Source organism: Trachinotus anak, unplaced genomic scaffold (assembly GCF_046630095.1).
Source record: "Trachinotus anak isolate AG129_WGS33_773 ecotype Australia unplaced genomic scaffold, CSIRO_AGI_Tana_v1 ptg000028l, whole genome shotgun sequence".
Taxonomy (NCBI): domain Eukaryota; kingdom Metazoa; phylum Chordata; class Actinopteri; order Carangiformes; family Carangidae; genus Trachinotus; species Trachinotus anak.
In genome coordinates, this window is record NW_027273879.1 from 12,236,565 (window position 1) to 12,263,126 (window position 26,562).

A 26,562-nucleotide genomic window follows, 5' to 3' on the forward strand; every position below is an offset into this window, starting at 1 on the left:
GGTGACATTTGCAGAGTTTGTCTAAGGACACACACACACACACACACACTTGCACAGTTTCTGTTATTTCTATAGACTTGTAGATTAATGATGACTTTTTTTATATGCTAGTGTAGATATGTATTTGCATATCTGTGTAGCCAATAAGCACTTCAAAAAATATATATAATTTATATTTTTTTTAAACATAATTACATTTTCTAACCACGTCCTCATCATGCATCCTTTCCCTCTGTTCCCCAGTCTCTCTTGTCTTCTCTCTCTCTTGCACCCATAGCCAATCTGGGTCTGTGACTAAAGCGCCATCTCGCAGACTGCACACTCCAGGCTGCATTTACTCACTGGGTCTGCAGGCACTGAGAGCCACCTCTGGATCTAAAGCGCGTTTTACTCGTCTCCGCGCAGTGCCGGACGTCTCTCTGCAGGAATCAGCAATTATCCCGAGGTCCAACATCCGTGCATCAAATACAGCCTACAGTAGCCTTTATTTTGTGGGGCTTGCCGGCTGCAGACACTTTGTAGCCAAATACAGTGACTGGCCAGATTGCTTTTCGCAAAACATGGGATGCAATGGGAGGAAGGTGCAGGAGAGGGAGGAGATAGAAAAGTAGGTTGATAGAGAGAATAGAAAAGGAAGCGTGCAGATAAAAAAAAAAAAAAAAAAAAAAAAAAAATCCCCAGCGCAGATCGGCCGCGGAACCCTGGACCAGTCCAAACCAACATCTGACCTCGACCTCCTCTGACGGTGGGGGGGGAAAAATGCTTGTTGAAATGGAGATGTCGAGATTTTCTATCATCCCGTCTCCTCCTCCTCCTCCTCCAACACACATGCTGCCGAGGCTGACGATGATGACGATGATGATGTTTGCGTAGGAGTGTTTTATTTTGCGGGCAGCGCTGGTTAACCAGACTCTACTGTTCAAACAACTCCAGACAAGCGGTGGATGGACCTGTGTGTGAGTGGCTGGCCGCCTGCTCCAAACACATCTCCCAGAGATTTCATCATTGTTATCATTGCGATTGTTGGAGCCCGGTTCGTTTTTCTTTTCTTTGGAATATTTTTTTTTTCTCTCTTTCTGTGGGTCTGGAATTGGACAGAAAATGTTTTGCATGCGAATGACAAGAATGTGTCGGGAAAAGTAGCCCTAGAAGCAAATAACACCAACGTGGACATTTTTGCAAAAGGACGCATCAGCTGTTTTCTATTCTTTCATTCTTTCTTTTTAATCAACAACTAAAGAGGATCAGGCTCCGGGGAGTTTATTCTGAGCCCCCTCTCTACTTCGATAGTGGGCACCCCTCCCTTTTGCTGATTACTTTACCGACACTGGGGACTTTGGTTTCATTGGTCTCACTATTCAGTGACCGAGGTCGACACCAGCCAAAACCAGCAGAGGTCGCGACCTGGGCTCCGAGGAGCCACCACCACCTTCGATGTGACCCGGCGAATTCCTCTTATCTCTGAAGGTAAAGATTCCTCTCACTTTAAAGAAGATGGTTCGTTTACTGCTCCATTCACTCGTCATTGCGTTGGGCTTTTGTTAAGTGTATTCTGCAGGCTATAGGTTATTGGTTTTAATATGTGTGCCTGTGCTTGTCAAGTCATGCTGGGGCAAGCGTCAGATTTGAGAAGTTGGCTGTTGGCTGCTTGTTATAAAACAGATATGATTCATTTCATAGATAGATAGACAGAGATAGACAGACAGGGATAGAGAGGCAGAGATAGAATTTCTCATTTCAGCACCATGGACAGAACCACACTTGTCTTATGGGAGAAGGAATCTACTTTTCTTCCCCCTATTTCACCCAGAACATGTATAATTGATTCTATCCATATACCCAACATTCATACATGTAACAGAGTACGTTTCCAGAAGCCTAAAGTAAAACATGGTCAACATGCAGTAATAGTGGATAGGCAGGTTGAATTATACAGACAGGCAGAAGGATAGATGAGAAAGAGATGGGTAAACGTGAGGGAGAGGTTCAGTGCTTTTGTATGACAGACTTGCTGGCTGGCCGGCTTGCCACATGCTGGCAAAACAGCATGGCTTGTGAGCCACAGCTACTGTCACCAACTGTTAGCCATGGTCACATCCAAACTGTTCGCTCCAGATATTTTTAGGTAGGGTGGAAATGCATCTTGAGCAGCATTCAGGCTGTGGAACATGAAAAACATTCCAATGAATGTAGTTAAAATGGCAAAAATATTTGAGGCAAGGTGTTAGGTTTACAGGGTGTTTTGGAAACATTATGGTGGATGGTGGAACAGCTAACCAGTTGAAAAATGAACACACAAGTGGGAATAGTTAGTCATGCACCCCCCTTTTTTTCGAACAGTGTTATTTTTGGTTGTATAGTGGAGGGGTGGACCTAAAAACCTGAATGTTTGCTACCAAACGTACTGTTTCCCACTGCCCAGACTGGAAAACAACTGGTCTGAAATTATTGAAGTAATGCATTATCCAAACCTGTTACTGTATCAGAACTCCACTGTGCTGTTTGACCATCCAAATTTCAGCCTCAGATCAGACTGTAATGTAGGGAAGAACTACACAAGGAGGAATTAAATTCACTCACCTCTATTCTACTTGTGTATCACCAGAGGTGATTTGGAGTTCTTGATTCCCATATGTAAATGCCTTGCCTTTCCCTCATGTTAGAAATAAAATCTTACCACATCTCCAAATGAAATCAAATCACCTCATACAGATGGGTTTTTAAGAAAGTATAACAGATTAAATGATTAATATTATAATATTCATATATCTCCATATGGGGCATGAGCAGTCACTGAACACCTGTGGGATATTCATCATCAAAACACCAAGTGAGGGAATATGGTGCTCATCCCTCCAGCAGAGTGACAGAGAGGCCCAGCACCATTCGAAGAAGCTTAATGGAGGTTTTTCCATTAATGTGCCAGAGGGAAAGAGGACTGACGGTACTTAGATTGATACCTAGGAGTCCTTAGCTGCATATGCTGTTCATTGAGCAATGGTGAATTCAATTATGATGTCAGCGCTGTTATCATTTCATATCATATCATATCATAATACCTATTCTAAGACAGACCTAAAGCTTGTACAGGGAATGACAACAGTGAATAAATTCATGTCTGAAAAGATAATAAACACACACACACACACACACACACACACACACACACACACACACTGTGCTTTTAGAGGGCCTACAACAATGAAAGACAAGGAGGGGCTTGTGTTCCCATGGCGACTTCCTCAGTGACCCTTCTAACAACCTTGGCCCCCTGGGAGATCAGTCATACTCCTGTGTACACACACACACACACACACACACACACACACACACACACTCAAGTCCCCCTCGCGGTGTGACTATGAATGACTGTGTGTTACTTGTCTGGTAACTGCTGCTGCTGCTGCTGCTCCACCAGCCTCTCAAGTCATTACAGTAGGAGAGAGAAGAAGAGGAGAGAGAGGGAGTTGAAGGACAAGCAGATGAGTAGGATGGAAAAGCAAATCTCAAAGACAGATGGCTGATGAAAAAAGATGAAGAAAGGTGTAGAGAGAGGAGTGCATATAAAATAGAGAGACAGAGGGATGAGAAGAGAGGGAGGAGGAGGAGGGAAGGTTTAAACACTGGTAGTCAAGAGTGAATACAATTACAGAGGCAGAAAAAAGAGAAGTGGATTTTCTCTTTTTTTTTCGGGGCATTGAGAGTGTACTCACCTATCAGCTTAATTACCTTTAAAATGCACTATTGGGAGGGGAAATTATGATAAATCCAGTGTGGTTGAGATAAAGAGAGAGGAGAGGTGGAGTGGATGGACTGAGACTGGGGGAAGGGAATATGGCTGCTCAGTGATCATGTTAAACAGTCACCACCCGTTCCTCCCTTCCTCCACCCATCTCTCCTCCCTTCCCCCTCAGCACCATGCTCTCCTCTCCCCTCACATCTCCACCCTGACATGCTCACACATCACGCTCATGCACAGACACCAAAATGACCAGTCCACACACACACACACACACACACACACACACACACAAACACAAACACAAATGTGTGCACAAGTCGTTTGGTCACCTGGCCTCATCCCAATGAGCGATTGTAAAAAACTGAAGCTCATTCCAAGGAGTAGACGGGAGGCAAGGGAGGTGGGGGAGGAGAACAGGAAGAGGCTGAGGAGAAACATCAGCTTTTCTTCTGCTGCTGTTTCTCCTCAGCCTCTGAATGAAATTTTCATGCACATATGATTTGAATTGTGCCAATAATTGTATTAGTTATATGGTAAACAGAAGCCTTCATTTTCTGTGTAATTAAAGTAAAATTATGTTTTTTTTCTCTCTCGTGTTTTCGATAGTTTTGGCCATCATTCCTACAGTTATTAATAGTTTTACTCAACAACTTAATTGCTGGGATCTGAGGACACAATGACATCATTAGACTCACTTCACAATTATGCTGCATTCATGTCACATCATTCAAACTGTAATTACTAGCATCTGAGTGAAAGTAATTGTAAATTAAATTGGCAGAATGGCTAGCAGTCACATCAAAATAAAATTTGGCATTAACAATAATACAATCAATTCAGCTAATTTCACAGGACCTATAACAAACTGCTAGAAATACATAACAGAACAAAAGGAGCTAATTTAAGCTGTTTATGTGATACGACTACAAGGTTAATGCTAGAGTTAACCACCTTGGAATAATGCGTGATTACACCCAAGTCGGAATTAAGGGGTGTTTTTCTTGACTTCCCCATTCTGCAGACACATCCTGAATGCAGCATAAGCGAAGCAAAATGAGCAGTCAGACCACCAAACAGGTTGTAAACAAACCTCCAGTTCATTCAAGTTAAATAAAACATATAAGTACGAGGTGAAAGTGGTGAGCACACCTGAAATGTCCATTACGATCCCCCATTGCTGTGAAAAGCTGTACACTCATCCCTGGTTAAGTATCATTACCTGTTTGAACTTCAAAATAAAAACTGGGGATCTACTTATAGCCTAATCACTGCTCATGTTATTTGTCATCGTTGCTGTGTTCCCGGATCTCAGCATTGGATTAGGTGAGTACAATGTTGTAACTTAACAGGAATGATGGCTGAGGCTACAAAGATCAAACCTATGTTGTGAAAATGTATAATTTTCCTTTAAGCTTTGCACAGCTAACATGTCTGTCTATATGGCCTGCAGCATGCTGCATATATCACACTCTAAATATAAAAGCAGATGGCATACTGCTGAGACTAAATGTACAAATTACATCTGTGAGTGTAACCCATTTTAAAGATGCTTAGGGGCTTTCACATTGCAAACTTCATGGTCCAAAAGCCTTTTTTCGAAGCCTGCGTGCTCAGTATACAGTAGGATCAACAAGTGTAGCTGTATAATGTTAAATCGGAGCCTGAAAAGCTGCAAACGTCAACATCGTCCTTTTGGAAAGTGATGAAGCAAAAAGAATTTAAGAACAAGGTAGCTCAGGAAGGTCGCGACGTGCTCTGCGAACAAGAGTGAGCACGCGCATGAGATGAGAGATTCTCATTCATAAATTCCACTCTTTGCGATATGTCTAATCTTATTATGCATCTCTGCAATTCTGCCTGACTGCACTGAGCCTCAGTTTTATCAGCTTAGAGATTAGCATACAGTGAGCGAGCTGGGAAAAGTTTAGTCCAAGTACAATCAGACCAGAACCTATAAGCATAAACCACCCACTCACACAACAGAAAAGGCAATGGTAAAATGTCAGTCTGTAATAGCCCCGTCGCCATGGTAACTGAAGACCTGTTTGTACTTTTACACACACTGCCTCTTGAGCACTGACCATTAGTACTAACAACCAAGCAACCATCAGCCTTGAGCTTCTAACACATTACCTTCAATTATCTCCACTTTTCATCTAAGACTTGTATACATCCATCCTCCTATCCTCTCAAAGGTGCCCTCTGCTACCTTTTCTTCTTCTATGTTTGTCATTTATTCCCACATTTTCGTTTTTTTTCCCGTGTCTCCTCTTGCCCTCTGCTTTTTTTCCACTGCCGACTACCACGAATCTCCTTCATGCTATTTCTTTCCACCTTGGTCATCTCTCCTGCCTCACCTACCTCCCTTCTTGTTTTCCAAACTTTAATCATATGTCTGCTGCTGCTCCTGCACGGACCTTTTGGCCTTTGGAGGCAAATGCAAACAGAAACTGTCAAGCACAATAGTGGAAATATCATCTGATGTTTCAGTCTCCATCTTTCTTCATGTCACTCACTGTACACTCATAGACACATCAAATTTGTCCTGCAAGGATCTTTTTCCTTTAATCATGTTACATACACAGCAATGTGAGGAGTCCATTGTTTCTGTATGTCACATAGAGTATGCATGTTACACGTGTGTGCGTGTGCATGTGCGTGTGCGCGCGATAAGACCAAGACAAATTCTGAGATTCAGGCATAACTCAGTCTGATTTTTCAAGATAAATCTTTTTTTGGCGTGATGTATATTTTTATCAAAGGTTTACAGGTTTTTCTGCCTAAACACAAGCTCATGAACACACCAGCAAGGATGACTTTTCAATACAGTCTCTACAGCTGAAAAACTGTGACAAACATAAAAGCACTGAGATGTTCACTGTGCAGGATTCCAAAAAAAGTGCAGGACTCAAAAAAACTTTGCCTTTTCTGAACTGATGCCATTAACAGGACAACATTGTTTCTTTGTAATTTTCAAAATCAAATGACTGGTGATCATGATTCTTCTTTCTGATCTGACATGTGATTAAACTTTTGTTAGTTTGATGCGGAAAATCTACTTGGTAGAAAGTGGATGACAACAGAAGTCCTCTGTATTAAAGTCAAACACTTCCATCCACCCTCAACTCCATTTTCTGCGAGTTAGGACCAGGATTTGCTCAAAGAACCAGTTTGTACAACGTGTCATGCAAGCACATCAGAAAGCAAAGGTGATTATAATTGTTATGAACGGCCACACTCCAAGGTGGAGTGAAAAGCCTGCTGTCATACAGACAGCAGGGTGGTGTGACTGTTATTTAAATATGAGCCCACATTTTCTCTCCTGGAAGACTTTCAGTCAGAAGTGTTGCACTCAATTGTACAAAAAGTGACACAAATACTTGCTTTAAGATTGAAAAAAAGAGAAGGTTCAGACTTCACCAGTCACAGCATGAAGTGGGTGTAAATGTCAGACCGCTGGTCCTGGAAAGTTATAGAAACAGCCCCCTCCAATACGGTGTTGGAGAGGGATTTCAGATGCTGTTCAACCATCTGACAAGCACTTCTGTTGAAGCATATGGGCTTTTAGTGATGCTATAACATCACACATAATAATTTGCGTAGTCACTAGAGGTCTTTGTCTTTTTAGACATTTGAGAAAACAACAAATGGTGTTGTTTTTCGTGTGACTTTAGTTGCTCTGCTGTGGGTAATGATCACCACGGCTTGGACAGCATCCAAATTCGAATTATTTATTTTTGCAGCCTTTTATTTTATTGTTGTTCTGGAAACAGTGATGACTTTAATAGCGATGAATCATCTGAGGGCATACTGACCAATTATTCAAATCAGTGAATTTGAATGGGCAGCCCACAGGAGATTAAGGCCAAAGTGGTAAGTGCAATACAAGTCTGACATTGAGGGACCTATTTAGTTGAAGGTCCAAAGTATGACGCTCAGCTCTGTCAGGGATGGCTGCATTATGTGCCTTCTGCCGCACACCTGCTTGGAGCAGGTCATCTACACGCTTTACGCTGACTGAGCTTCATGCCCTCCATCTGGTGTCACTGAAATAGTGCTGACACTGGGCACTAGAGCAGGCTAGAGGACAGAAACAGAAAAAGTCAGAGAGAGAATATCCTCAGATGTGGTTATGTCCGAGTTGATGGAGGAAAAAAAAAACTGGAGAACTTTCTAAGAATGCAAAGTATTCACTCTAGTTCACGATTGTTTTTTTTTTTGTTTTTTTTTTGTTTTTGTTTTTTTTGCATTTTGCTGTATAACACAGCTGTGTGATGATTTCATCAGTGCCTCGGATACGTAGTAACTTCCGACTCTCCTGAGACTCTTGAGCTGAGTAACTTCTTGTAAATAGCACGTTTGCTTGAGAAACTCTGCTTTGAATATGCAAAGTGACACACAGCGGGATCTATCCATCTCCGTGTCAGAGGCGCTGTCTTTGCTTGTGAGTGGCACCGCTGCTCAAAGTGATGCTTAAAACAGAGGCCTGCCTACGCTCCCTACGGCGGTGTACATCAGCTGAACAGACAGAGAGAGCGAGAGAGGTGGAGAGCAGAGAGGCAGACAAAGACAGCAAAGGAAATGGAAGGAGAGGCTAAACAGACAGAGACGGGCCACATGGAAAGAGACAGCAAGAGCGCAGGTGGAGCTGAAAACAAAAGAGAGGGAGAGATGACAAAAAATGAACAATGTGACTGGCAGTGATCCGAGAATATGGATGAAGACATGAAAAGATGAAGGAGAGCAGCACAGGTGCTCTTACGGGAAGCTTTTTGCCACAAAGACGAAAAGACAAATATATACACGCACTCATAAGCAGCTGAAGGGCAATTTAGCCTATATTGCAAATACCTGATTCTAGTTAAGTCTTATTATCCTAACAAACAGAAAACTGCTACTCCTGTCTGTCCTGTCTCTTCTCTTCTCTTCATTTCTCTTCTCTTCTCTTCTCTCCTGCTTACAAACATATGCTTTGTCAGAGGTGCGCAGCAGCTGGGGTTAAGCAGCAGTGAGCGCTGTGATAAACAGGTTATGATACTATAATATGACTTGACCTTCACTACACTACCTCTTGTTTCACTACATTTACTGTGGCTTCTGGCTGTGTGTGTGTGTGTGTGTGTCTTTGCAAACTGTAAGTACTTATCTCTCAGCTACTGTATGGTACATTTTGATACTTATATTTAGATTAAATATCAGATGAAATATCCATTATCCAGTATGAGGATGTTATGACTGATCAGGTTACGTGTCCTTGACTTAACAAGAGCTCAGGACTCTACATTCACACAGTCTGCAAAAATAAAAAAATTAAAAAAAAAAAAACCACCTCTCTTTCATCCTTCTCTTTTCTCTCACACACACACACACAGGCGACACAGATGCAAGGACTTCTTGATTTAAAAGAACTGCCTTTTAGAGAAAAGAGAAAATCGCTTCAGTATGGACTATAGCTGAACTGTTGCCATATCCATCAAGTCGTCTGTCCATCAAGAGTCTTAGGAGTTGCTCTAGACTTCACTTCAACTTCAAAGTGCAGCAATGCCACATAAATGATACTTTCATGCATAAATACTGGTTTTATAGACCCACATTTTTGTTTGACATGTTGACGGCCGATCACACACAGGGGGTGACCACGCGTGACAGCTGTTCACAGCGGTCGATTTGCACACACAGCAGCAAACAAGATTGGATATGAAAGCTAACATTACCTGTGAACTGTGAATAGACTTCCTGTGGATAGTTGCGTCTCTGAGTGGACTGATTCTAAACTTGTGTTTCTGAAAAGAGCACAGAGATGCTTTATATATGGCACAAAAGGTACACAATCATGCAACCATTGACATTCAGTGCAGTTCTTTATGGAAAATACAGCATTTTATCTCAACTTAATCTGCTTTGCTGTGAAGCCGAGCAGGTCCAGATGTGATCGCACAGTATCATTCTGGCATATGTGATATTGTAGGGTTGTTGGGTTTCACATGTTACATCTGTCAAAGCTGCCAAATGACATCATACATGTCAGTTAGCAGCTTATCTGAGACACGAGGAGACGCTAGGCCCAAGCTAACTAAGCTAACCAGTCCCCAACCCAGGGCTTAAATTATATACGCCATGCTGTTGCTTGGGTAGAGAAGGCAGAGTGAGGAAAAAGTCTAAAATTGGAAAGATCTCATTGTCAAGTGTCAAGGAGCAAATGTAATTTAATGGTGTCTTATCTAATTCAGGAAGAGGAAAAGGAATTAAATTTATTTGAGGGCAGTGTATTATCCTGTGCAGACCACGTAGCCAGAGGGAAGGGTTGTGCATGTGTGTGTGTGTGTGCGTGTGCGTGTCCTTACATATGGTTATACTTTTGAGTGTTTTGCAATAATGTATTAACCTCTCATAGGGGGAGACTCGGTACAGTATTATCTGCGTTTGCATGGCTAACGTTTTTCACTCCAGGAGGGCCTCACGGAGCACCGAGTGTCACAACAAACTGTCTCCTCTGTCGCTGCGATTTCTCAGGAGCAGATGTGACTGACACTCAACTTATAAACCAAGAGCGAACCAGTTGCAGGCAGCATCAAGTGTTATTGGGTAGATTTATTCTGTTCAGAGTTAGCACAGGCACAGCCACTCGCACACAAACACACAGAGATTATGCATTGCTGAAGGTGAGCGAAATGTGCTGAGATTTGGAGTGTTGCTTTCATTATGGTTATTGTTATTGTTCAGTATGAAAGAACACAGAGAGAACGGTGCATAGGGAGTCTGCATAAATATCTCTCAACAGACCGATGCTCTGTCATAAACAGCAGTTTATTTCTGCCGGGCCCTGGGACTCGAGAGTCGTAGCTCTGCTCTTGTCTGCTGTATTTATGCAACACTAAGCAGAAACAGTAATTCCTGCTTATGTTATTACAATGAATTTGCTTGAGGTGTGTGAGTGAGTGAGTGAGTGTGTGTGTGTGTGTGTGTGTGTGTGTGTGAGGAAGAAACAGACACATTGGAATAAATAGTTTGCTGTGCACCGTCAAACATTGCCCTTTCTGTTCACGTACAAATTGCAATCATGTACTCACACACAGACACAAATAAATGTGTGCACTTGCCTCAGCTATAGCTCGTATATTGAACAGAGATGTGCACACAAATACAAAGTTGTGTCCTTATTCTCAGGTAATGTTTTTACTGAATGTGCTGGTCGCAGCAGTCCAACCAAACTGACGTCGATCCATCCAGTGCCTCTGAGCTATCCTTCTGCTTCTGTGTGTTCAGCACTGCTGGCACTAGTCATGCCTCATCAGTGGCTGATTGAGCATGTTGAATCAGAGGCAGGGGCAGTCAGTGAGACACTGTATACATTAGACAGACCTAGAAGGGGTAAATCACCTCAGATTCCAATAGCTGCAGCCTGTTGTTGTTTGAATTTATGTTGATGGCTATTTGTTCTCTGCACCAGCCGGTCAGGGTTAGTTTGTGTATCCAAATTCCTGTTAACTTATAAGTGTCTAAAACCAATCTATGTGCTCTGTGAAATAAAGTGATGAAATGTGCTTATTATTTGGAGCCTAAAGTGAAGAATAAGGCAATACACTAACTCGCTTAAAAAGCCAGAGCTTGCTTTTTAAGTCCACATATTTTCGTGACAAGAGTTGTAGTGTACTGGGGACACCTTTTTACCACTTGCATCACTCAGTTTCAGGGCTAAGAACTGCTCTTCAGTCCATCAACTGTGAAGTTCAAAGAAGAGTTATATCTCTGAGCCAGCCTCAGCTCCTACTGGTGCCAAGATTATAGCCTGTCACACGCAGACTAGTGGTATTATTTGCACAGCAGAGGGTAGAGCATGGCATGGCACAGGGGAGGAGCAGGAAGTGCAGTGGCAGACTGACAAAATGTGATTATATGCAATTATTTTGAGATGATTTGAGAGTGAAAGATTTTCTTTCATTTTTAAAAAAAATCTACAGTTCAAAATGGATAGAAGCAGGAAACTATGGCTTATACATTGTTTGGACCTGACACTACACCACTGGTTTTTTTTTTATTATACAGTCACATAACAGTACTTCAATTCAAGCAATCCATGATCTGTCGCATTTCAGTACAAAATATTAGAGCTGACTGCTTCCTCCAGGTGAACACAGGTGCCACTTTCAGCAGATCCATATTGATTGCATGCTAATGCTAATGTCATCAATCATGAATTTGATTTATATCTAAAAGGGACAGACGGGCAGATTAAAGGAGATGTTTTACGGCTTTGATAAAATTGACTTGTGGTTTATCAAAGAAGAAAAATAAAAATAGTTTACTTTCATCAGAGGTTGTCTACATTCTTGATGGACTGTGGTTTTCAGTGGTTTTTAGCAAATTTGTCATCACAGGAGAAGTTTGTAGTATTCAGCATTGGGATATTGCAGCAGTGGCATCATTTTTTCCCTGCATGATTATTCTTTGTTAGTTGTAGTGGTTTAATCCAAAAACTGAGACAAAACCCAAGGTGGCATTTTTGAAAAATAGTGATCCTTTCAAAAGGTTTCATTTTTAAAAATCTGACAACATTTTACGGTACCACAACTTTCCCAATTATTCCTGAAAATGGATTGGAATTCAAATGAAAAGCTTAAAAAAGACACAAGGTCAAGAACACAGTACAATAGAAAAAAGCAATCAAACTTTGCTGCTTCTAGTGCGTGCAAACCATGTTTAAAGTTACAGTGGTGCTTCTTACATCAGCAAGGAATATGATGAATATATGGAAGAGCAGCTAAGCAAGGTCACTCAGATGGATGAGAGACATTTAGTGAGCTGTATAATTAAATGAAGACCCCCCAAGTCACCGTTAAATTTTTTTCAAATGTCCTCATGGTGCTATATTCATTCTAGCCAAGAGCCATTTTTATGATATATTGTTCACCGAGGGGCACTAATTACAGAAACGTTGCCTAAGCATTGTGAGGACACATGAGATGGATAAAACCTATTCCTGGTTCCAGTCATGGCTAAAACCAGTTTATCTTTTCTTCACCCACAACCCCAGACTCCCCCCGCCCTCTCTCTCCTGACATCCTTTAGGATTTCCCTGGTACCCAATTCAAGGTCAGAGGAGCTAAGTTGGTCATTGCCTTTCAGTACGGGGATGAGGTTGGAGAGCTTCGCCTGAGGTTAGCTGTGTGTTGCCATTATTCTTGCGGGTGGGTGCAGAGACACAAAGAAGCAAAGGAAATTTTGTGCATGTACTGAAATTTTATGCTGGTACAAGGTGAGCCAAGAGCTTCAGAGGCAGAGTCAAGTGATGCCACTGTCAGAGTCAGAGCAGCCACACAGGACAAGGAGGAGGAATTCGTAAGCACATGTAAAGTCATGTGTATTTCAGTCCATTAGTGCAGAAGAGGTGGGTCTGGGAAGATTTTTTTGGGGGTCCATTTCTCATTTTCACGAATTTATCATTTTCAACGTGTGAAAATTACACAAATAGTTGTGTAACCAATGATAAGAAGGACCTGGAGCCAGCATACATTTTAACTTCCACACAGCTGGCTAGTAATGGCATGCGGTGGCGTAGACATGCGCGTGGCGTCGATCGTCTCATCTCACGCTCAGCAAGAAAGTTAATTCCCCAAAATGTTGGACTATTCTTTTACAGCCATACATGCTGTGTGTCTGTGATTAATGTTGCATAATGGAGATCTGAATTCATTTTAATTTCCTCTGATAAAATGATAGACACTGTAGGCTGAAGTTGTGTAAGCTGTTAATTATTTCGGCAGATACTAGTTGAATATTCACTGATTGCACAGTTTATCAGAGGGTAGACAAAGACTAATGGAGGACAAAAAGCTGTAATCAAACAGACTTCATTATGACGCTTGATGAAGCACTGGTCGTTGTGTCCTTTGTATTATCAGATTGACGCTGTTTTGCTGAATAGATTTTTGGGATAGTTTGGTATGTCTCGTCTCCTTGTGTTTGTGTGTGTGTGCGCTGTGTGTAATGACTCCAAACGTGTGTGTGTGTGTGTGTGTGGTGAAATCACTCTTTGGCGGCCACAGATGTAATAGAGCTCATCCCATTGTTCTCAGGGCACGCTATTGTCTCTTATGTATGACTCGAATCCACCACCTACTGTGTACTTCTCCCCCATTGAACTGAAAGCCTGTCAACAGCCATTATTCCTAGCAAGACCTCTGCTGTGATCCCTGCCATGTTTCATCGCAGCGTGGCAATTTATTCCAAAGCCCACTGTCTGAGCATGTTAGCTGGTACTAAAATTATTGCATGTGAGTGCTTGTGTGTGTTTGTGTGTGCATGTGCCCGCTGCTGTTATTCTTTCGCCCCTAACCCACTTGTCATTTCTGTGGACGAATACCAGCAAAAGGAGCTGAGCAGACAAGTTTGCCTTTCTCCAGTACTATTTCACAATGGAGGTGCGTGTTTACGTGTGTGTGCGTGTGTGTGTGTGTGGCTAAATAATTAACACTGTTCGTCGCCTTGCTGCAACACATCCCTCACACACTGATCTGATTAAGGGAGCCCCAGGAGATACACACTGCCGGCCTACCCTGCACAATGACTAATGCTGCATGTACGTGTGTGTGTGTGTGTGTCTGTGTGTATGTTTGCTGTATGTTGCTGTATGATGGTTAAGACACTGTGTGTGTACACATGAGTAATGACTTTTCCTGTGTAATTGGTTGTGTGCATAATAGTGTTTGTAAGCTTGGCACAATTTTTACCCCATTTACACCTGGCATTAGAATGTGTTTTGGGCGACTGCAGTCATATAGCGGCTGAACTCATGAACCATGCGCTGAAGATGGATTGTGATTTGATCAGCCAAACCACCCCCGGAGCTGGTCAAGGACGCATGGTGACCTCATTAAACACAAGTCTAGATGCAATTGTGTTGTCAATCCACGCACGGCAACTATACGGGCAGATATTCATAATCGCACCCAACTGTTCCAAACCAGCAACCATGGGCATCACTCAAGGCACTCATGGATGGACTGAAGACGAGACTAAGTGTCTATTTTCAATTTGCTCTGACAAAAACATACAAGCGAAACTTGGCAGTTCATATTGGAACTAAGCTATTTATGAAGCGATGGCTAAGCAAATGGTGGAGAAAGTTGTGAATGATGGACCCACGCAAATGACAAGAGGATGTGACGTAAGCTGCACAGAGTGATGGGATCTTGATCTGAACTCAATGTGGACACTGGAGACACATATTGATACCAGGTGTAAATGAAATCAGGAGAAAATACGGACAATCTGGATACGAGACATAGTAACACATAGACATATCACCATAGTGCATTGTGGGACTGCCAGTATAACAACTGAAGCATACTGTGAGTATTTGTGATTGAAAATATTATTATTTTCTTCAGCTGATAGATTTTAAGTTTGCACATAGACTCTTCTTTACAGTGGAACACACTTTGGACTGAGGTTTACTGATCTTTGTGACAGATGCTCCCACTAGGAGCTAGGAACTAAATGAAACTAAACTAGGAACTTTCGTGCACATGTTTTGGGATTGTGTGACCATGAAACCTCCCTGGATTAGTTAGTAAATGTGCTTGATAAACATCTTCCACTTTGCCCAGCCCTCTGACTTTTTGGTCATAACCCAAATATTATACTACCATATTCAATGAAATAACCAATTCTTGCTGCTTCAAAATTTCCTTCAAAATTTTGTGAAAAGCAGACTCTGCGCTGCATGATATCTGTCCTCTAGAAGAATCTACAGCCAGAGTTAATATTTAAGTCTCTAGCAACACCAGAAAAATAGCTGGCTCTTCAGCAGCTTAATGTTCCACTGTCTTCGCCAGCTGTTTGGTACTGGGAAAGTAGTGCACAGTGGATTTTTTTCAAAGCTTTTTCACTAAAAACATCTGCCTGCTGCTCTCAGGAACAATGCTGATAAGAGCGGTGAGAGTGAACCAAAACAGTGAAGTTGCGGGCCATAAAAACAAGGCTGAAACACACTAAAGCTCTCTATAGAGCTGAGGGAAACTGCAGGGTTACTGAGGGTGATGTTTCTCTGTCAGTACGGGTGAGCTCTCTCACATTACACTTAGTCATTTGATCCATGGATCGAATGGATCCATGGATCCATGGATCAAATGACTAGCGCACTGTGCACTGATAATATAACAGTATCATTTATTTTAGCCGTAGGCCCATCATTATCAACTGAGAGCTTATTAATATTTAATAAAGATCTAACTTACTTGACTTGATTAGAGGCCTGCAGTGCATTCCATCATTAACTCTCAGCTTCACCTAAATGAAGTTATCAGACTTATTTCAGATTTCAAACTCTACTCCTTTGCTCTTCTCTGCTCTTTTCCTGACACCAAATATGTCCCAAAGTCACCACATTTCTCTCCTCAGTGTAACTCGAAGCCTTTAAGGCCAAAATGCTCTGTTCTTGTTGTTCCTTTATATTGATTTGGTTGGTGGACTGTGTGGCCTGCAGATTGGATTAGAGTCCAGCTGTATTACAGCTTGAGGGAAGAGAAGCTGCCTTGTATTTGTAGACAGGGCAGATGGCCACTGTAGAGACGGTCTGATCCATTCTAACCGTATAGAGCATCTCTGGAGACGCATATCACCATGAAAGCTAATATGCTTTAGACAAGTTACCCACAAAGGAATTCAACATGGTTTAGATGTTTGTCAGGGTGAGAAGGTCAGAGCTGTCAGTCATTTGGTGAAAAGTACACACTGTCTTACAGTGAAGTGTCTGCGAGTAGCTAGGGGAGCTGTGTTTACATGAGGTGTGGAACTGTAAACTGGAATGAAGTCACTGTAAATGTGTAGTTGATAAGCAGGAAATCATATGACATTTACATTTACAGCAGAGTGCTCCATATTTTGTGTGATGCCTTTGGCAGTCGGACGTTTTCTTTTTTCTTTCTCTGTAGTTCTATTTTAGGGTGTGTCCATGTCACAGTTGAGTTAGATCTTGACAACATGAGCCTATACTGCTGTGTGCTTGGTGCTGATAATGGCTTGCACCATTGAGTCATAGCTTAGCAACAAGCCTGCTGGCCTATTTTTGGTTTCAGGCAATTATCCACAATGCAGTGTGATTGCGTTGTCCTACGACACTTCCAGATTGTGGATGTAATGAAGGGAAAAAGTCTGTGCCCACATCTGTCAGGTATCTGCAGGGTTTTCCCAAAATATATAAGGATTATGTTACTTAACCTGGAAACTGAGGGACAGCTTTTTTTTTTCTTCTTTTTTTTCGAACCATTGTGCAGCGACAACATTAACATGCAAAACACCCATCAAATACTTCAGTATGCCATAAGAATGAAACAAATATTAGAAGAAGAAATAGATAATTCTTATAATATTTTGATGGTAAAAAGTGTCTTTCCCTGATCCTATAACCCAAGATAGTCGGTCTACTGTTGATTTGACTATTTAGTTTATTTATGGCAGTTCAAAATGAATTTAATATCATTTCTTAGAATATGTCATATATATTTGTACCAAAATGGAGGTCATATGAAATCAATAAGGAGGCATGAAATACAATTAAAGCAAATCCCTGTTCCAGCTGTGGTTACTGTAAATGTAATGTGAAATGTTTTTTTTTTCTTTTAAATGCTGAGCTGTTGAGACATTATGGCTTTGCAAGATTTTTCAAGAAAATGCCACAGTGAAAAAAATAAGAATATCATCAAAAACGAGCAGCTCCTGAGCTTTCAAGCGCAGTTTTTGCAGTAATAGTAACATTAACTATATAACCAGGCTGAAAGTCCTGCTTGCACTTGCACACGTCTGCAGTCTCTGTCCACATCCTGCAGAGTACAGCACCTCAAAATGCATTTATTGTGTGATGCTACATTACGGTTACATGTGATCACGAGTACCACACTCAGGTATCACTGTAGTTGTCCACACCTATATTCACCTGTGAGGTCAGTGTAGAGCTTCTCTTCCACACAGGATTCACTATAGGGTGGCGCTCCTGTTTAACCGATGTCGTTCTGTAAAAGTGAGTGGCAAAGAGTTCACTGAGTTGCTGATGGACACACACTGGCACTTTCCTGCTTTATAAAAAATTGCTTTTGACAATCTGAACAATAAATGTTTTGTGATTAATGTACATTACCTGCAAGAGTAAAATAAATATTTAAAGCGTTGAGGCTCGAAGCATCTTATGGTAATGCAGCTGCTGTAGGGACTGAAAAGAGGTAATTAAAGGAAAGCATTGATCTACTAAACTAGGAATGAGGTCAGCTCAGCCTCAAGTCAATCATCCTGCTGAAAATGTTCTTATGATGGACTGTAGCATTAACCCTCTTACCACATGTCTTCTGTCTGACATGTGGTAACTGTCTGCTAAAGATTTCCCAGTGTTCACAGTGTGCATGTTTTCATGCAATCAAATGGAAACAAGCTAGATATGCTGTAGATGAATGTAGATCTGCACTGTGATTCTGCAGAGCCTCATTGAAAATAAGCTCAAACCATCTCCATTAGTCTTTGTTGTAACCTCTGAATTAAGGTCAGAGTTCAGAGGTCACCCACAGTTGTCCATTTTGCTGTTTCCAGCTGAATGATGCAACAAAGGTCATGATCTTTCTCTGTGTCTGCTTTGCACTGTAGCTTACATCATTCTGTGTATATTTGACCTTTCTTTAAATCGCAGCATGTATCCTAACTTATAAGATCCTTTGTTTTCCCTCCTTCATCTGAGATCCCCTTGGTCTAGACTTTTAAATGATCCCTGTTTCATCAGGAGATTAATCTGATTAAGGAAACAATGCTCTCAAAATGCTGTTTCATTGTGACTTTGAAAACCCTTTCAGGAGTGTCCCCAAACATTCACTGACTTGATACATCAATACATTGATCACGTATTGGCTGCGTTCCTGACAGCTGATGCATCAGGTACAAATACATAACCACTGACCAAGGATTTCTACCCCAGTACCTGATTTACATTTGCCCACTGAATCTCCAGTCAATGTCTCAGTGTACATTGTTCTATTGTGTGGAGTTCTGTATTGTATTTGAAATCAGAGGTACAGAGTGAAACATAAATCACAGCCTCAGCTGTGACACCAAACAGGCTCAGCTACATCAATTCAGAGCTTTTTACCATAGACCTATGATATATTTTTAGTAGATTAAGAAATGGGAATGAACAAAATCCTCACAGATTAGACATTTTTGAATCCTGGATGCGGGGATAAAAATATCTGCTTTGACCTGTCATTCAACTGTGTGTTTTGCATGAAGATTCCCCAAATCTAAATATCAAGAAATTGCTTCTCTTTCTTCTCCTTTTCATTCTGTTCAGCTTAACTATCTTTTTAGTCACCCAATCACCCTCTTTTCCTTCGCCATCATCCCATCTTTATCTCCTCTTTCTCTCATCCACTCCTCTCCTTTTCCATGTACCCTCTGTTTATGTTTCACCTCTACACATCTGTGTCACGCCACCCTCTCCATCCCCTACACCATTTTATCTCTCCATGTCATATCCATTCATCAAATCACTTGCTATCTCTACTGCTCAGTTCATCTTGACATCCCTTTCTCCTGTTCCCTCCGTGTCAGTTCTCTGCTCATTTCGTCTTTGCTTCCATCGCCTGGTCGCCGCCTTCAGCTCTCCTCACTCCCACCATCTATTTACCTCTTAGCTCTCCTGTCACCTCTGCATCTCATCTCTATTGCTGAACGCTGATTTCTCACACCTTTCTTTTCTACGTGTTCCTGGCTGAGACTCCGTCTATATTATGAACAGCATTTGTAGGATGATTCGATTACGTGTCTCCTCACTGCTGGATAATTCAATAAGCACCACTGAGATGACACACAGTTATAATCTACTTAATGAAGCCACTGTACTGATGAATCGTGTGCTTTCTCCTTCTTAATTTCTCGTTTCACTCTCTCCCTACCATCCTCTGCTCTTTCCCACTCTTTCTTTCTCTCTCTCTCTCTCTCTTTCTTTCTCTCTCTCTCTCTCTCTCTCTCTCTCTCTGTCCGTCCCTCTCCTGTCATCCTTCCCTCCTCTTGCTCTCTGCAGGGTGTTGATGGAGAGCCATTCGAATGACAGCCGGGACAGTGGTCATCACTGGTGGAATTCTAGCTACAGTTATATTACTCCTTATCATCGCAGTACTGTGCTACTGTAGGCTGCAGGTGAGGCCCCATGCTGCATTCAGCCTCTGTTGCATTCATTGGTGTTTCTCTTTAAGTTTCAGAGCTGCAGGTTAGCAATAACCTTGAGTACAGCTCTTTATTGATAGTCATAGCTTTGTGTTAAATGGCTGTATGGTCACTTTTTAATCTGTGAAACTGTGTTTGTGACTCTCACTTACAAAGGATGATAAAATCTTTCTTTGAACCAAACATTTTCATTTCGAGATAGAGCAGTTTTCTGATGTCAAGGTTGCACAATCCTCTAACTCTGTTATCTTAATAGAAAATGGTTTTTTTTTCCACCCTGCAGCTGTATTCAGAATCATTCCAAATTCGGTGATAGACAGTCATGCTGACTGGGCAGTAGTGCTTTTTGGAGGACTTGTAATGCCTGTTCAAGAGTATTAGGGCTTTGCACAAGGGTGAATTTTGAATCAGTCCTCTAAGCATTGAGTTATGGCCATTTAAATCAATCACATTGCTACTGTGCCACTTGTAGATGAAATGTCAAAGTCAATATGGGCACCATTCATCTGCATTTAGCTGCAAACCAAAACATTTAGTGCTTTATAACTAGCCACATTATGATGCTATCTGTACTCCAACAAATACAGTCATTTCTTCTTTGTCCCCAGTTGGTCAATATGAGTCTATGGCCGTTTAGGCAAAGAAGTGTTTTGAACTAAATATTACCATCAGCACAATTACATGCTCACAATGTCAATGCTAATAAACTTTGCAGGTATTTGGTCATATATCAAGTCATTGGACTAAGTGAATTTTTTGACCTGATGACGGGGGTAGAAGTAAAAGTCAGGGATCACTACAGTTATTACTATTAATTCTGGAGGCAGCATGAATGCCTGAACCTGGTTTAATGGTGATCCATCCAATAGTTGCTCAGATATTTCAGTCTGGAAGACAGTGGTTGGGCCGACCATCCAAATGATGAGCGTTGCCATCCGTAGAGCCATGCTGCGAGCATGGGTGACAAAAATGTTTATTTATGACTATGAAGCAAAAACTCACTCGATGTCAGCAGTTCTTGATCCTGAAGTTTGGGACTGAGAACATATTGTACATCAAATTAGGGACAGATCACAACTGGAACATCAGGTGAATCATCTTTTCTTCAGCTGGTAGAATAGAAACTGCCCAAAACTGCTACAGCAGTGTGAGGAATCAAAGCCATTTATACTCGGAGAAAAATGAGTTCCAGTATTTTGTGTTAGCCCTCAGCTTTCATCGGCACGTCTGCCTCAGTGTGTCTCAAATCTGAAGCCAGTCTTCTCTACAAATTCTTAAAGTTTAGCTAATCCTCTCTTTGATCAGTCTTATGTTTCATTTCCTACTGAGGACATCCCATTCTGTTAATTTTTTAAAAAGTTATCTCACCGTCCAGCTTTATTATTTTCAAATAACTGGTCTTCGCCAGGTGCTCTGTATTGTGTCGGAATAAAATGAAAACAGAATCAGGTGAGAAGAACTGCTCTGTGTTTTTATGCTTGAGGAACTCCAGTCAGGTTGAAACATCACACTAATAACACCACCAGGGAGCATTACTGCAGGTTGTGGATTGTTATTCCAACATGTGGATTTGTTTCTATTTTACATGATACACTGTGTGTTACACTGGACTAATCCTCTCTGCTGCTTTGACAGCAGTGGAGCATTAACAGTCTTTTTGGCACACAGACCGAGTGACAGCTCAACCTACAACTATTACATTTTTGTACCTTCACTAATCGAGCACTTCAACATTTTGGCAAATATGATGCTTATTCACTTTCTGCTGGAGAGTTAGATGAGAAGATTGATGCCACCCTCATATCTAAAAAAAAAAAAAAACTTGCTCTGTAAATGCTGACTAATCCCCCTATCAGCACCTTTTAAAGCTCACTAATTAGTGTAAAAATGACAGTTCATTGTTTCATGAATAGTTATGTGACCTGTAAGTTCCTGGAATTTCGGCTGGTTTTCTGGGAGCACATTAAGTTGTTTCAAAGTCTTTATGGGAAGCTAATTCAAGTAGCTGTAGCCTTGTACTCACCTCACAGACATGAGCCAGGTGTCAATCTCAAATAACTTGTCATCAGAAAATGAATGTTATTTCCCAGGATGTCAGTCTTTTGCTTTAAGCTCTACCCCAAATCTGCTTCGTCATGTGCAGCTGTACAAGCTGTAATTGCAACAATCTAAAAGCCCCAAAAGTGAACCCTACAAATCACAATGCTTTCCAATCACTCAGGCAAAACAACTGAGCGTCTGCACCAACTGAACACCACTGCCCTTGTCTCGGGGCCAGAGGCTTTCAGCAACACAGCTAAATTAGACTTGAAGTTTGCTGCTATCACACGTTTTAAATACCGAAATGCATTTTTACATCTGTGGGACTGAGTTGGATGTGAACTGTAGACAGAAAAGAAATCAGTTTTAACACCAGCCATCTGAGACACAGAAAAAATGTGTGAGAGCAGCTTACTCTTATTATTATGTAGCTCTTGATCATTAAACACTGTTATTTCTTTAGGTTTTATCTACACTAAATTCAGGTCTCAACAGCCAACTGCCAGGAATTGCATCAGTTTCTGTTAGTCTAGGGACATGAAAAATACATATTTTTCCTTGAGGGAGGGTAATAATAATCTCATCAAAGAAGTCCACATTCCTGCCCAAATTCATAGTGTAAAAATCTCCTTAGAGTATTTTTAAAAGGCTTTGCTCCAAATAGTCAAACGGATCTCATAGGAAACAGTACATAATTTACCAGTTTATTTTATTCAACCAAACATAATTAATGGGACATAATGCTTATTATGGTGTTACTGTCGCTGCTAATTCAAAAACTGTTTCTGAGAGGTATAGTGAACTAGGGTCTAACTCTGTCTTATGGATTTGGTCTTTCTGCACATCATTCTGTAAACCTGTTTATATTTGGTAGGAAGGGATGAGGGGAGGTTGGAAATCAAAGCAATCAGTTAGCTAGAAGTGGCTGAAAGCTGCAGACAGGGATGTTGATTCCTCAGTGGGATCAGTTGTACCAAAAATTGTGGCGAGGAATCCTTTGTTTTAATATTAATGTCAAAAATATGGCTTACTGGTTCTTAAAAAGAGAAGATTATGACAAGATTGGTCTATGATGAATGTGTGCACTGTATATAATGTCTTATAAATCTGGCTGTAAGGGTATTGCAAAACTAACATCAACAGAAGGATTCAGAAACTCTGAAGAGGGCCTGAGACACTGAAAAATGTTATCTTTATTTTAAAGGTGACTGTAACAGGGGCTGTGCCTCAGATCATCTACTAATCTCAGAGCTGGTGATACAATCCTCCTTTTCAAGTGTCCTTGAATGCTGCTGATGGTTAGGGCAGGTGTATTCATGGTATCTTGGTTTCCATGGTGTATGAGGGAATAGTGAGTGACTGAATCAAATTGTAAAGCCCTTTGTACAAAAGTGCTATATAAATGCAATCCAATCACCCAGATCAACTAAAAACAAAGGTAACTTTGTTGGAGGGGAAATTATATAAGATGCAGTCGAGTTACAACTGGATTCTTATATTTCACAGTAAAATCAAACACAAGCCACGAATTATGGCTTGATATAAGTTGGTAGGATGCCAGAAATGAATTTGAAAGCTCTATTTTGTTGACCAGAAATAGCAACAGCAAATTCTCAGCTGAAAAGTCTGCACCAAGTGTAATTGTTGAGGATTCGCATCTTTAATAAGGTGACACATGTGAACATGTAAGGTCAGATGGTTTGGAGAACACCTCATGGAGAAATCGGGAAAAGTATACATATAGAGTGCAAAGTATAGACAGTTGTGATAATGTGGCATTGTTGACAAATGTGCAGGTATACTAATGTGGCCTATGTGTTTTATCTCATACCTGTGCTACCCATCAGTATTACTGCTGTAAGAAGGAAGAGTCCGAGTCGGAGGAGGAGGAGCCAGACTTTGCCGTTACGTCCCGCCTCCCACCGGTCCACTCCAATCACAACATTGTGGCGGCGACGGCCGCCGCCTCCTCCATCCCAAATGGCCCCGCCCTGTTCTCCACCCCTCCACTGGCCAGGAAACTGACCCGTTCACAGACCTTCTGTCCATCCTGTACACATTACGAGCTGCCTTTCTACCTCCAGCCCCCTCAGCCGCAGATCCACCACCAACCAGATGGGTTGAGGAATGGAGGTGACCGCATCAGCTACCGCAGTGTCCAGCAACAGGATCTGGACCTGCCAGTGCCTGTGAACATTTCAAACTATCGCAAACCAAACCTTGCCCGGTCGGTCACCATGAGGGACATGTTCACACGCAGCTGTAGCATCAGCACTGATGTTTAGCTGGGTGAGGTTGGAACTTGGCGTAAGTTCCTGTTTAAATGGATTGGAAAGGCCTAGGCTGGACTGGGCTTGACTCAGACTTTGTTTATATAACCTTGACCAGTTTAGTCCAGTCTAGTATTGTCTGATGTGGTCTGGTCTCACTCTTCTGGTCGTCTCTTGCAGAATGGAAGACTCAGATGGCTCTCAGGACAGCATTTTCAAAGGTACTATGCTCAGGTCCAGGACCTTACACTTGGGCGAATAAAGAATAAAAAGTATTTAGAAATGTTAAATTATCAATAACATGAACTTGTTTTGAATAGTTCTTTTTTTAACAACAAGAATGGAATTTGTTTTAAGATTTGATAAAATTTGTTTAGCCCTACTTCCCCTGGACTCTTCTACCAATGGCCTGAAAGACAGACAGATTCCCGCCATGTCAAAATGACATAATCAGCAGGGATTTTCTCTCTGCCATAGCTGCTACAAACAAAATATGATTAGGAGACATCCAGTGTTTCCCTCTTCCATGATGGGATGATCTGTCTGTTCCTCCATCCACAGATTATAGAGATTATAAAATGTCACCCACCACCAGTGGAAAGACTAGAGAACGAATGGCGATGTCATGTTGCCACCCACAGACATTTTAGATAGACTTAACTTAGGCCATAATATTTTAAGATATAAAGGGCTTACAGAAGACGTAAAAATCCCTGCTCGTTTTCCACATCCTTTCATAGAGGTCTCCAGTTTGACGGAAGGCTGGTTTCTCTGAGCGCCTGCTGACAACACAAAGTGTATATACAGTATTCTACACTTAAGCAGAGTAAGACCTCTGTGTTCTTGCAGGCAGGGTGGACTAGGTGCCAAAGGGGGCTGGGTTCTTGCATTTGTGTGCATATGTGTGTGCGTGCTTGCATGCATGTGTGCGTGTGTGTATAACTTGATCAATTGTTACACTAGAATTCTTATTCCACACAATTAAACACAATCCCTAAGTATACCCCTAAGTATAATGAACCCAGTGGTGGGTTTGCAATAACATTTTAAACATTAATTGTAAAGGGTGCATTGTGAGGTAAAGTTTCCATGTGTGCCACTTTGCCCTAAATTCATGTGAATGCAAAGAACGACCCAAACATTGATATGACAAACTCAAATTGGGTTTGCAACAATGTTGTAAATGTTTATTTTACTGATTTAATGCTACAACACAGGCTCGAGCCGTAGGTGGCTGTCAGAGGCAAAAAGTTTTTACAGCAACACTTTTAACTTTACAAATGTGATCTTTGTTATAGTTCTTCACTGAGGTTTCAGTTCATGAACTCTTCACTGCATTCCTTGTGTTGTCTCTGATTTGTTGACATATGGATTCATGGGCTAAAGATTATTTCACCTTTAAAGAGACATCTATAAATATTGAACAGGCCATAGCATACACTGCAGTCTCTCTCTCCTCTCGACCCGTTGGACTGAGGAATACTTGCTCTTGCTCTGAGGTACTCCAAGAGCTCCTTCTTGGGATTGTTTTTATTTTCTGCGCTTGGCTGAGTGGCCTGGCTGCAGGGTTGATAATCTGACTGGTGGAGCAGCGGCTGAGTTTTATGGACACAGGACACACATTTGATGAATGAAATTATTTACCGGCGGCTGTGTGAGGAGTTTGAAGCTGATTGGATTGTCCTTCTTGGACACCGCCCCTCCCTCTCTCTCCCCCTCCCCTCAAAATGGATGGTAAATGCTGTTGTGCCCCCCTCTCTCTCTCTGTCTCTCTCTGTCTCTCTCTCTCTCTCTCTCTTTCCATCTCTCTGTTGATTTTATCAGAAATCATGCTCATTTATTTTCCCAAAGGGTGAAACAGTAACTGGCTTTGTTTTACGTTTTTCCTCTTGTGACATGTGCTTTCCTGCAAATACACTAGAAATAGTTCTCGATGCTCTGCTTTTCTTATTTTGAAAAACTGAAACTATGTGACAGTTGCACAGGAAATTTAGTGCCATAAAGAATTATGAGAGAAATATATTATTATTATTATTATCATTATTATAATTATTATTATTACAAGTGTATATTCAAATGCAGTGTTGCTTTTACCTTAAAGTATTTGAATTACTTGCTTTATTTTATGATCCAGCTGGTTTTTCAGACTCAGTACAGTACAGCAGAAATGTTTCTGTCCTTGTTTCTAATGTATAACTAACAGACACATTGTTGCTAATAAAATGGTGTGAAAATCCTTCTGCTCTGTTTCGTTGTTGCTGTTAATTGAGTAAATGTCTCCTACATTTTATGGAAGTTATTCAA

The 26,562-nt window shown here is 41.4% G+C and overlaps 1 protein-coding gene across 1 annotated transcript; it reads left to right on the forward strand.

Moving 5' to 3' along the window:
• The first annotated feature begins 356 nt into the window (after window positions 1-356).
• Window positions 357-26,494, forward strand: fam163ba (family with sequence similarity 163 member B, genome duplicate a). The gene is made up of 3 exons (XM_071466481.1): window positions 357-1,467; window positions 19,806-19,921; window positions 23,836-26,494. The coding sequence occupies exons 2-3, from the start codon at window positions 19,829-19,831 to the stop codon at window positions 24,271-24,273; spliced, it is 531 nt and encodes a 176-aa protein (XP_071322582.1). The 5' UTR covers window positions 357-1,467; window positions 19,806-19,828; the 3' UTR covers window positions 24,274-26,494.
• The last annotated feature ends 68 nt before the right edge of the window (window positions 26,495-26,562 follow it).

Coding starts and splice junctions, on each gene's coding strand:
- fam163ba (XM_071466481.1), top strand. CDS start 19,829: ATGACAGCCGGGACAGTGGTCATCACTGGTGGAATTCTAGCTACAGTT. Junction 19,922..23,835: donor TGTGCTACTGTAGGCTGCAG/GTGAGGCCCCAT, acceptor GCTACCCATCAG/TATTACTGCTGTAAGAAGGA.